Raw genomic sequence first — 12,217 nt, forward strand, 5'->3', positions numbered from 1 at the left:
ACTAAATCAGAGCTAATGAGTTGGTACGGAGAGCATCCTTCATTCTGAGGTGCATTTACAGGAATCCCGCATGCTAAACAGACGAGGTAATTATCCTGCGCCACTCGTTCCTCAGGTCTCAGCTGAGTCTTGTGTTCCGTCATATTTTTTTTTGAGGGGGAAAAAAGTAAGTTACTTTGGCCAGAGGCCAAAGGAGGGAGGCAAAAGAGCAAAAGAGCTCCAGAAAAAGTGACCTGTGAGGTCAGGCTGAAAGAGTTGGGTTTTTGAGATCTCTGGGGAAAAGAAAGATGGAGTGGGGTTATAATAGGAACCTTCAAATACTTCAAAGCTTCTCGTGGGTAGGACAGCGACCAATCTATCTTTGTGATCACGGTGCGTAGGACAGGCTGTAATCTGTTTCATTCGCCATGGGGAAGATTTAGATTAGATAAGGGGGGAAATATTTTGTCTGTGAGAGCAATGAAATGCTGAAATAATCTCCTTGGGAAGCTGTGGCATTTCCTTGAGTAAGGACAAGTCCGACGTCTGCTGGGGTGCCCTGAGCCTGTCTGAAAGAGGAGGGGGCTGCTGCCTCCAGCGACGTGTCTCAAGGGTGGGTCACAGCCCCTGGGGAGGAGGTGGAAGGCCCAAAGGAAGCAATGAAGGGTTAGAAAATGCATTATTTTAAAATCTGTCTAATCTAAAAAGGAAAAACTGATGCTTAGGGAAGAAAAGAGTCTCATGCAGTTTAGCAATGTATAAAATTATGCAGCTCGAAGTATTTTTCTTTCCTTTCTTAAATATTTGATCTTTAATGCTGCTTGCAAAACCAGCCTTCGGGAGGTTATAAAGAGACAGATGGGCCAAAAAAACAGGTCGCGCTTTCAAAAAGGCGGAGAAATAGCAGACTAGATGATCTTTTCTTCCCTTCCAGCCCTATGCTTCTAGGATTTTTGCAGCGCAGTTAATACAGAGGGATCCTGATTAATGAAATCTTCTCGTGTCTCGTATGCTGAGCTTCCTCCCACAGTCAGAGCCAAAACACCCACAGCCCTTTGCCAGGTGCTGGTAGCCTAAGCAGCAATTGAGCTGAAGTAAATACACCAGTATCAAAGTGAATTAAAATAGGTCTGAGGCTCAGAACATGTCAGCAACTTCATGGTAAAAAGAAATCACAGAGCGGTTTAGGTTGGAAGGGGCCTCTGGAGGTCACCTGGTCCAACCCAATAATGGGAAGTGTTTCAGATGCCCCCGAAATAATCAACGTGCAGCCAGAAAATTCAGAGTTATGGGTAAATATAGAGAAACTGAAACCTTGTTAGACTCCAACATTTATCAGTAAGGCCTCCAAATGTCCTGACCCCTGCCCTGTGCCGAGGTGGCTCAAACTGGAGATGTATTTAAGACAAACAGGATCAGCATTCAAGAGCTGCTTGCTCCCCGCCATACAGTGTGGGCTGTGCTTCTCTGTCTGAAGCTTAAATACCAACACACAGGTCTAACAGTTGGAAACTTCAAGGCTGCCTACTCATTTCTTCCCATGAGATAACCTGCTTTGCAGTGCCAGGAAATTCATATTATTAAATTGCTTTAATAGTCGACTTACCTGTAAAAGTCATGGACAACGGTAAGGCAAGGAAAGCAAGGAGCCCAAATATAAAGCATGCTGTGAATGAAGAAAAAAAAAAAAAAGAAAAAAGAAGGGAGTGTTATTGGGGCTAGTTGAAGTTTAAAGATCAGAAGTCCCATCCAGAGCTTTATGGGTGCTGTTTATCCATAAAGATGTGTAGCACGAAAAGCAGTGCAGTGGGGGGATGTCGTGTTTATTGTGCAGTGACCGAGAGGACGAGACCAGCCAGCGGTTTGTTGCCCTCCTGGAGCTCAAGCTTCCATCTTTTAACTAATACTTTTTAGTCGTTACATCAGTAATAAAACAAGGAGAGACACGAAGTGCTTTTGTTGCTGCTGCTTCCAGATGTCTCCTTGCTAAGGCAAGGACCCGGCCACTGCCCTTAGCCCGCACCAGCTCCCGACACCACCAGATGACTGTGCGCTAACAAGTAACTGCGTGAGCTAACCCAAGGCAACTGATGAGCCGTAGCTGTTTGCTAAGCAAACAGCAGCTTTAATGCCATTACGCTCACTTTTCCTTAACAGAGATGGTCCTTGTTGCAGATGTGAAGAGTTTCTGACCGGTCTAACTCCCCGGAGCAGCTCAGTGCATGCAGCCCTGCTGCTAGGAGGGGGACTTGTCACGGGGATAGAGCAGCTCAGGCTTCACGGAGGGATGCTCTTGGGGCTGCACATAAACCCTTCCCTTGAATAAGTGGATCTGAGGTGCTTAGTTACTCCTCAGAGAGCCGCTGGTGTGTCTGAGCCCTGGTACTTTCCCAGCACAGTCTGCTGCTGCAGAGGATGAGTGCTTACCTTTGCAGAAACCCAGAAATAATAGCGTCAATAACAGTGCGAGCAGCCTGTCTTTTACAAGAGCTGTCACCTCTGTGCCTAATCACGAGCACTTCGCAATATTAAAGTGAGCTGCTGCTCCGAAAAATGAGGAGGAAGCATAATGAGGAAATTCTGTGGCGAGCATCCCTGCAGAGCACTTCTGTGCATGGCTCGATCTGCAGGTAGCTGCCCAAGGAGGCAAAAGAGCAGTACATGGAGGTAGGCACAGATTGCACAGGGGCTGAAAAAAAAAAAAAAAAAAAAAAAACCAAAAACAGAGTAGGATGTCTCCTGGGAAGCTTATGAAAAAAATCCGAGCTCATGCCCCAGAACTGCAGCCTCTGCAAAACAATTTGCTTCCTCCGTGCCGCGCAGGGGTGGACGCACTGCCTGCACCCTGCCATGCAGGGTGGATTTGCAGAGCTGCCACAGCACCGCCGTCAGGGTGCCAGCATTGCCTCCATCTTACAGGAGGAGAAACTGAGGCAGGGGACACAGGGGCACCGTCAAAATTCAGGTTCTCCACCTCGTGGCCACTTTTCATGGGAACGCACGCCCCCCTACACACTGCTTGTGTTTTCTCAGCAGGGAACTAGGAGCTCCTACTGCTGCCCTTGAGAGACACCTTTCTTTGTCAGAAGCAGCACATTTATTATCTGTATGAATTGGTGGAGAATGAAGATCTTTTGAGCCGAAGAAAGCACTTCTGCTCCTTTGTGCCACCCCCTCCTCCTCTTGCTGTCGGTCGGTCTCTCTCACATACACATTGCTCTGGCTCTCCTGTCTCCTAAATTCTGCATGGAGCAGAAATCCCTCCTCTGCTTGAGTGCTATGCTACACTTGACTAAGCTCCTTCAAACACTGACAGCCTGGAGCCTCCCTTTTCACCAAACGTCCCATTTCACGCTGGATCCTCTTGCTGTTACATTATCTGGGCTGGTATTTTCATAGCCGGGAGCAGCGTTACTGCCGCTGAATCAGCCTCCAAGCACACCCACGCACATCCCAGCTCACGTCCCTGTAGCACCCAAACGAAAGCAGCTGAGCTGGGCAGGAGTTGCATCAATCACTTGGTGTTGCCCTAAGTCCTGTGATCATGGAGCGGCGTCACCCATGTTTTTGAGGCTTCATCTCCTCCTCCTGTTTCCGCGGGGGCAAGTCGGAGGAGGCATCCTGCCATTTCTTCACCGAGTGGTGCGTGGTGTGCTCGGTCAGCGGGGTGGGACGCTGTGGGGAGCTTTGTAAAAGGCTCGGCAGGACCCACATTTATGTGGGGCTGTGCATCTGGCTCACAGGTGGCCGGGTTTGCGTCTACCCAAAAGCTGGATTTTGGAGGAGAAATGGGAGGCAGGGACCACTCGCTGCTGCTCGGGAGAAGAAGATAATGGTTCATTAATTCTCCTCCCAGAGCAGTCGCCGGGAATGTATTTACTCATTATCTCCCCATTCAGCTCCAGCCTCTTAGGTCTGGAATTGGAAGGGCAGATGCGTAGTCTGGGAAGGCTTCCAGCTCCGTGCTCAACAAAGTGAGACGCAATTGACTACACAACTGGCAGGGCTCTGCGTCGCTCTGAATGCTGCTAGCAGCACTAAAAAGCGTTTCCCCCAAAATGTGTGCGTGTAGGGGCGGTTCGCAGAAATGCTCCTCAGGCAGGACACACGCGCTTTGCCTGGATTTGACTGGGTTTTGCTGCCCCAGTCTGGTCCGAAGACAAATTGCCCAGGAAAATGATATTTGCCACAAGCTAGTGAGGGCAGCCCAGTGCTGCAGAGAGGGAGCTGCTGTCTGGGCAGCCTCACACATGGCTGGTGATGGTTTTAAGTTGGGGGTCCCACCGCACCGGCTGGGCAGAGATGCCCCTGGACTTATTCCAAGAAGTAGCAAGAAAAAAGAAAAGAAAAGAAAAAGAAAAAAGAAAAAAGAGAAAAGAAAAGAAAAGAAAAGAAAAGAAAAGAAAAGAAAAGAAAAGAAAAGAAAAGAAAAGAAAAGAAAAGAAAAGAAAAGAAAAGAAAAGAAAAGAAAAGAAAAGAAAAGAAAAGAAAAGAAAAGAAAAGAAAAGAAAAGAAAAGAAAAGAAAAGAAAAGAAAAGAAAAGAAGAAAGAGAAAGAAAGAAAGAAAGAAAGAAAGAAAGAAAGAAAGAAAGAAAGAAAGAAAGAAAGAAAGAAAGAAAGAAAGAAAGAAAAAGAAAGAAAGAAAGAAAGAAAGAAAGAAAGAAAGAAAGAAAGGAAGAAAAAGAAAAGGATAGTAGAAGCCAGTAGCCGCTAAAACCACAGGTGGGTGAGGGAAACGGCATTAGACATGAGCCAAGTCCCAATGTGCGATCACAGCAGAGAAAGAGGAGAGGAGATAGCTTTATATCTTGCACATTCCTTGAAATCTGTGGGTAGGAAAATCAGCAGGGCGGGTGCAGACTGCCTCCTGCCCAGCAGGACATTTTGCTGCCATAAATCCACTGTTCAGTGGAGCTTTCAACCTCCTGCCAAAGCTCCCCATGCTCTTCCACTGCAAGAAGTAAATGAACTTGAAATCGCCATCGACACCATGGCTGTGTCACGCTCTCTCTTCTGATCTGGAGTGATTTATGAGTATAAATCCTAACCTACCCTCTTCTTTGATGGCATGCTAATATGGCAGTAGGGCAGCCTACCCAGTAGAGTGCGTGACAAGCTCGCTGACACCAAACACAATAATAAATGAGGTGTTGGGTTCTTTAACCATCACTCTCAAATGCTGTTTGTTCTATGGCCTGCCAGGTTTTTGCCATGAGTCTATGTCCTGATAAAAAATGAATTATTATGATTATTTATTTATTTTTAATGAGCTGCTACGAGCTCCCAAACAAATTTGCATTTATCCCTGGGTTTGTCTTCATGGGCAAGCTGAGGAGCAGAAGCCCGGCTGTAAATTCACATTACTCCCTTCTGACACCCCACGGGGACTCTGCTCTGAAGGGGGCTGACTCACAGCAGTGCAGATGGCAGCAAATTCGGGTCCTGGGACCTGGGATGGATCATGCCTTGAGGCAGATGCGCATGGCAGTGTGGGTGCAGCCTTGGAGATGACTGGAAATCAGCAGGAAGCTGGCAGCGTAACAGCGTGCTTACATGCAGCAGGTATCTTCATCCCCATTTTATTCCTTCGTGGTGTCTGCAGGAATCCCCTACAGTATTGAGAGGGGCTTGGGAAGGACTCCAGCCCCAGTGCAAAGCCACCACTGGAAGCAGAGAGGTGTGTCAAAGCTGACTTGCAGACCAAATCCAGCCTCAGAGTCTGCAGCTGTTTGCTGCATGCCATCACTGTCTGCTTATAAAAGCTTGTGTTGCTGTGAAATAGCACCTTGGCACCCAGGTAAGCAATGCCAGCACCACAACACCTAAAATTTAAGTTGCTGGCTCCTGCACTGACACCAGCAGTGCTGCTCTCACCTGCAGTGAGAAGGAGGTGCCGATAACCTGGGACCCTTCAAGCTGATGGGGAGGGTGTCTATGGGTTGTAGGTACTTTGGGGGTTAGGCAATGCTGCCGAACAGCTTGTCTGAGTTTTATGGCAGGTCTCTAGCTACTGAAGTAGAGCTATGTCACATTTTCAGTTCTTTATTTGGACCCTTGTGATTAATTTCCAGATGTACTTTTTAAACCAGATGTACTTTTTAAACACAATACAGGCATTACATAAAGAGCCATCGGTTTGCTTTGCAATAGACCCAGCATAGTGAATTAGCATTTTTTTTTCTTTCGGTCAGTTAATTAAAACTGCCCTGATGTTCTGAACTTAAATTGCTGTGCCGACAATGAAAAGAATTTAAATGATGCTGCACAAGTAGGTTGTCTCTTCAGAGTCGTTTAAATATCAGGAGACCATAGGTACAATATGGGGCTGTGCTGAAAGGCAATCTGAAAAATATACCCAGGATGATGAGAAAATGTGAAATTAAGCATCAGTGCACTTCAGAAGGGCTTGCATTTTAATGAACAGAAAATCAATTTGGGACGCAGTGGCTGATCCATAGCTAAAGCTGAGTTGATTTCAAACTTAAACATAAATAAAAGCTAAAGGTGATGGATTTCTTGGGAGGGTATTTTCCTTATGCATGGGTGACCGTGTATATCCAGGAGGGTGCTCCTGATGTAAAGGAGCACAGATGAGATGAGCTAATCCCATTCTTTCAAAAAACTTTCAGAAAGATCATTTGTTTTCTCAGGCATCCTTAAAATCCCAGTGGCAATACAATACCAGCAGGGAGCAGTGACATTTTACTGGTAGAAACAAAAATCCAAGAATACACTGGTTTAGCTTTTTTGCTCCGTGCACCCCTGGGTGCTCCTCCAGTGCCAGACCCAAGCGCAGCCCCATCTGCTTTCCTGAATTTTGCTCTTCCAGATCCAGTCATGCTAACATGCAGTTAGGAGTCTTTGCTGATTTCTGTTTTGTCCGAAGGACTGCAAGGCAGCGAGGAGCTACGAGGCTGGTAAAAGTTCCTGGTAAAAGTTCATTCTGAACTTGGAGAGCTGTTCAGGTGAAGCCAAGGCATTAGTACAAAAGACCCCAAGGTAACAGCTATGGGCTGACAAGTGCAGTTGTTTGCGTGGGTGAAATATCAATTATGGGGAGTGGTGGAGTATATTAAGGAGTTTTCTTCTTTGCATATTTGAGTGGAATTAGAAGTTGTTACTACCAAAATCTGGAAGCGAAAAGCACTTGTGATTCAGAGTAAAAAGGAGATACAGTCAGTGGGAGTAAGTTGCTTTAAAAACCTTGCATTTTAACCTCCTGCCAAATCTACTCTAATCTAAATAATACAGCTCAGGTAGGTGGTTTAGAGATAGAGCTACTACTGGGTGCTATAACAGCACCTAAATTCTCCAGAAAAGAAAGCAGAAGGGGAGAAAGAAAAAGAAACTTCAGATGGGATTTGGTATTATCTTAATTTTGTTATATACCTATATATATTATCTACAGGTCATGTTTAAATACAGAGGGAGGTTTCTCCCAGAGCTGCCTTACCATTGCTGGCAATTTTGGATATGCACCGGTGACAAGCTTTCTCCAGGCCGGCCGGCATTGTGAAGCACCTTTTGGGGTGTCTGTGGGGATACAGAAATGAACACAGTTATGAAAATCATAAGCATTGTCTTCAACTGACTCAACATCTTAGCCCAGAGTGACTCACACACTTCAGCAGGCTTTCACTACCCCAAAAACCCACAAAGCCATCCCAAAACCAGACAGTAGCTGTTGAAGCATTTCATACACAGAGTCAAACACTGGCTGGGAGCTGCTTCCCTTCTCCTGCCACGCTGGCATCAGCCCATGCCTTCACAGCCTCCTGCCTTTGGTTTTCAGTGCTGTAAAACCTGCTTCCCCGTTGCTCCCTGCCTTGCCCCTTGCTTTTTGCCACCCTCTTCACGTACAGTTTGCGCAGTGCTGGGTCCAGGTCGTTATGAAGAAGTAGAGGATATACATGGAAAATGCCCACACCTGCCAAAGGTGCTGTGAAGCGTTGGGGGTGGGGTCGTCCCCAGAGCCCTGCTTTTGGTTGGGGTTGAGGCAGCACAAAGTTTATTTGACTTTGTGAGAAAGCCCAGTGAAACAGGTACAGTTTGCTACACGACACGAACCTCTGTGAAGATTATTTGGTGAGAAAAAGTGAATTCAGGGGAGAAAAGGAGGGCGAAGAGGGGGGAGAAAACAGTTTTAAGATCAAGGAAGGTTCTGAAGAGGAACGTGGAATAGAAACTGCAAACCCCAGGGAGCCCAGAACAAGATGCCTTTGATTAAAAAGTAGCTGGATTAGAAAGCAGCTCTTTGTGATGAAGAATTTTTATGAGGTGGTGCGAGGGATGAGCAACCAGCTAGGCATCCAAGGCCGGGGCATAAGACACCACTAGACAGTTCAACAGCATCCAGTGTCCATGGGAGTGTTGAGGGGAGTCCAGAAAGCTCCCCCACACACACGCACATGCTCCAAGCCTCCAGGACACCACAGGTCCATCGCCAGCACCAGCGGCATGAATAGGTGGAGAGAAACAAAACTGGGGATGCTCTGTGGTGCAGGAGAAATATTGACCAGAAAGGGGCATGTGTGGTGATGGTACAGGAAAGAAGAGCCATCCCAAATCACACCTCTTCTCCCTGTGGTCTGCAGGACCTACCAGACCAGCGGGCTTCTCCTTCAAGCACCGGGGCCCGTGAGTTTCAGCGGCCCAGGACGCTCTGCTGCCATGGGGAATGGGATGAGGCCTGCTCCCTGCCCATTGCCGATTTTATTTCCTATCACATCAGGTGTAGCTGCTGTAATTAGCCTCGCAAATCTCAGTGGGCATCACTGTGAGTACTGAACAAATTCGGGGAGCACATATCCCCCGTCCAGGCCTTCCTCAGAAGAGCAAGTCCTGGGCCTTTGGACAGCAGGCACTGGCAAATGTTTTCGGGAAGGAAATGAGCTCTGTTGCATGCTCAGGGAAAACAGGAGGGAGAAAGGGAAACTGGTAGCTTTCACAGCCAAATTACACCTTAATTTTAAGCTTTAAAACATTTGGTGAAGATTTATTCTTGAAAGTACACAAATAGACATTCATTTTGAGAGTACTATTGGCTACTGACATAAGTGGTCTAAATTATGCACAGAGATCAATAATATTTGTCTTTATACATATCTTCATGTCTAGAATTGCCTTTGTGGCAATAAGTCTTACAGAAGCCCCATTAACAAAACCAATGCCACATTAAAAGTTGGTTGAACACCAAATTGTCATGAGCAGATCTGTGTCTGGATAGGAATGCTGTATTTCCATAACCAGAGGGTAAAACGTATGTTCTGTCTAAATTTGCTGTTATTTTACGCTACAGGGGGAAAAAAATGGTGAAGACAAACCGAAGGAGGGCTCGGTGTGTGTGAGCATGTCCCCACCTAGTGATGGAGCCCCGAAATGACGGTGAACTAGAGCTCTGGCATGCAGTTGTAACAGGTAAAACCGACTAAAATCGTGACGGCTGTACAGAAAACCTGCTCACACAAGGGCACAATACACGTAACCACTAGGAGATGGTATCGACTCATTCCTCAGACCCTGGGTTTCACTCCTACAGGACCGACAAATCCCTCGAAAAGCCACTGTTTGCTGGACAAATGCATTTTGCCCCTTCACCCCAGCTCGTCAGTGACTCTGCAGGAGGTACCGTGAGTGTTAAAGTTAAATATTTTCCTGCTTGCCAGTGCACGAGGGTGCTAAAGTGCAGTTCAGCTGGCAGGCAGCTTAGGAATGGTTTTGCTGTTGTTGAAAACTATCCCTGCCAAAGCTGAAATGATGTCCGAAACTCGCAGTCTGCAGACTTGTCAGATGTGCCCCCACATGGTACCCAGTCCTGCTTTGCTGGAGAGTTGGAAAAGCCACATACAAAGTGGAAAACTCAGCCAAAAGAAAAAAAAAAGTGAAAGACAGTCAGCTTCTGGACCTTCTCCCAAAAGTTGTACCCTGGGGTCACTTCCACGAGGTGACAGCACCTACCCTTGCATTCAGAGGTGCCAGTGATGGGGGGACAAGTTGCTGAGCCCCTACATCTCTCCATGTTGCCACTTTTTGGGGTGGCAGGTTGCAACCCAGGGAGCACAGAGCCATGGCACCCCTACGCCTCCCACAGCCTCTCCCAACACCGCTCCTCTGCTCTGTGCCCTCTCTGAAGGTGGCCGGTGGCTGCTGCCCGCCTGGCACCAACACCATCTCCCACATCACTGGTTCTTTTGTAACTCTGCTCCTTGTCCCAACAAGCAGCAGCGATAAGTCTCTGTAGCACAGACCCTCCAGCCCAGTTCTTTTCTTTATTTCAGGCAGTTTGGGCTTTGAAATGTTGTGCCGGTCATTATTCTCACCCTAAATGTTTAGGTTACAAGGATCAAAAGAAAAGGAGCACCGTGACCCACAGCACCAGCCCAAAGGAGGACCACTTCCACACCTGCCCTACAGCATTCAGTCTCTGCCCAAACTTAGCTCTGCCCTCTCCCAGCTTCAGGTGCCCCAGACAGGACTCAGGAGCACAGCAGGCAGATTCACCAGCACTTCCTAAAACCCCAGCACCCACCCAAAACTGTTGAAAGGAGCAGGGTCCTGCTGGGACACAGCTGGTGCTCATGGTCCAGCCAGCCCCTCCAGGGCAAGGGCTCTTCTCCGAAGGTTGCTAAAGAAAATGTTTTTCCTTTTTTTTTTCTTAAAAAATTCACAGCGAAGTTAATGTTTAGAGACCATTCTAAATTAATGTAATTCTAAAGTAATTCCAAAGCTGGTTTCCTCCTGACAAACCCCACAGCCCCACACTGGCTTTTACCCCCCACACCTTTCCAGAACATCCTCCACCTTCCCTCTTACCTGCGAGCTCCGCGGGACCCGAACCCCTTCACTGGCACTCCTGGGAGATGGGGCTGGGAAACCACAAAATCCAGCCTTGGGCAGAAGCCAGGAGGGAGAGCGTGCTGGGACCCTGCCCGCGGGGATGAGGTGTCACAGGGGCTCTCCGGTGCTTTTCTTCCTCCTCGTCTCCTGTTCGTGCACCTCTTGGCAGCTGGAGGGGCTGCGGGATGCGGGATGTGGGATGTGGGATGAGGGACGTAGGATGTGGGATGCGGGATGCGGGATGTGGGATGAGGGATGCAGGAGCTCTTGCCGTCGGAGCCGACCCTCCTTCGTTTCCCCACTCCCACGGCTGGCTGCAGCCACAGCCCACCCGGGCGGCTCCACAGTGTCAGCAGGGGGAAGCAAAGGGCCCCACAGAGCTGTGGCTGTGCCGGAGGAGAAAAGACAATTCCTTCGCAAAATCTCTTATTAAAAAAAATGAATAATGCTTTCTCCTACCATCAGTAGTGAGTATTGAGTGCTTTGTCCACCCTTCATGCAATTTCCCCCCTTCCTATTGATGCAATCGGTAGAGCTCTTTGCATAGCTGAACTAGCTAGGAAAGCTGGCTGCTTTTTCTTTTGTGACTACGGTAGAGGTCTGTTTGTTAGGTGGGTGCTTGCGTCCCGTCAGCAGGTGAGAGCTTGCTACCTCAGGTCTAGTTCTGTGTGTGGCATCACCTCCTGGACAGCACTTGTTCGGTGCAAGAGAAAAGTGGATCTGAGGGACAGCGCTTCACCAGGGTAAGCGACAGCATTGGTGAAGGTGGATGTGCACTTTGAATCCTTCCAGAAAGGCCCTGCAGAGAAGGGGCAGGTGACCTGCTGCACTGGTCACCGGCAGGGAGCTGGCGAAGGGACTGCTCTCCCTCAGAAGGGACAAGCCAGCCTTTGGCTTTCAGGGTGGTGCAGCTGTAATTCCCAGCTTACAGCATTGATAATTGTCAGCAAAATGTACAGGTGGGGGCACAGACACAAGTGCTGAAAGCAATCAGAGAGATCTAACTTCCTGCACCGGCAGCTTGGCACCTTCGTGAGCAATAAGCTCCAAGAGGCAGCAGCGAGTCCTAGGGAAGGAGCTGGGAGCACAAGGTGGGGCAGCAGCAAGCACGGGATAAAATCCCGCTGTGAGCCGATTCTGCAACTATAAAGCAGGACAATTTCAGAGAGAAAAGGAAGATTTCTGCTAATGTTGCTTTAGACAGAAGGCTGGAAGCTTGGAGAGTTTTGGTTAAGGGACTTTGGCAGCTAAGCCAAAGTGTAAGCAGCTAAGCAAAGAGTAAGACAGCTAAGCAAAGAGTAAGACAAAGGCTTTTATTCATTGCACTCAAGCAGGAGTTTGTCTGAGCACTTAAGCAGGAACCCAGTGCCTCTGTATGGTCAATAAGAAAACTCTCCCAGAA

General features: G+C 48.0%; 1 protein-coding gene across 1 annotated transcript in view; it reads right to left on the minus strand.

Moving 5' to 3' along the window:
- TMEM272 (transmembrane protein 272) overlaps positions 1 to 11,973 on the minus strand; it is a 20,616-nt gene extending 8,643 nt beyond the window's left edge. Inside the window, exons 1-3 of the mRNA XM_083828566.1 lie at positions 10,792 to 11,973; positions 7,433 to 7,512; positions 1,586 to 1,645 (exon numbers count right to left, since the gene is read on the minus strand). Of these exons, the coding sequence (XP_083684692.1) occupies positions 1,586 to 1,645; positions 7,433 to 7,490 (118 nt within the window). The 5' untranslated portion in view covers positions 7,491 to 7,512; positions 10,792 to 11,973. The remainder of the gene's footprint in view (positions 1 to 1,585; positions 1,646 to 7,432; positions 7,513 to 10,791) is intronic.
- Between the last annotated feature and the right edge of the window lie 244 nt (positions 11,974 to 12,217).

This window comes from Anser anser (genome assembly GCF_964211835.1).
Source record: "Anser anser genome assembly, chromosome: 1".
NCBI lineage: Eukaryota > Metazoa > Chordata > Aves > Anseriformes > Anatidae > Anser > Anser anser.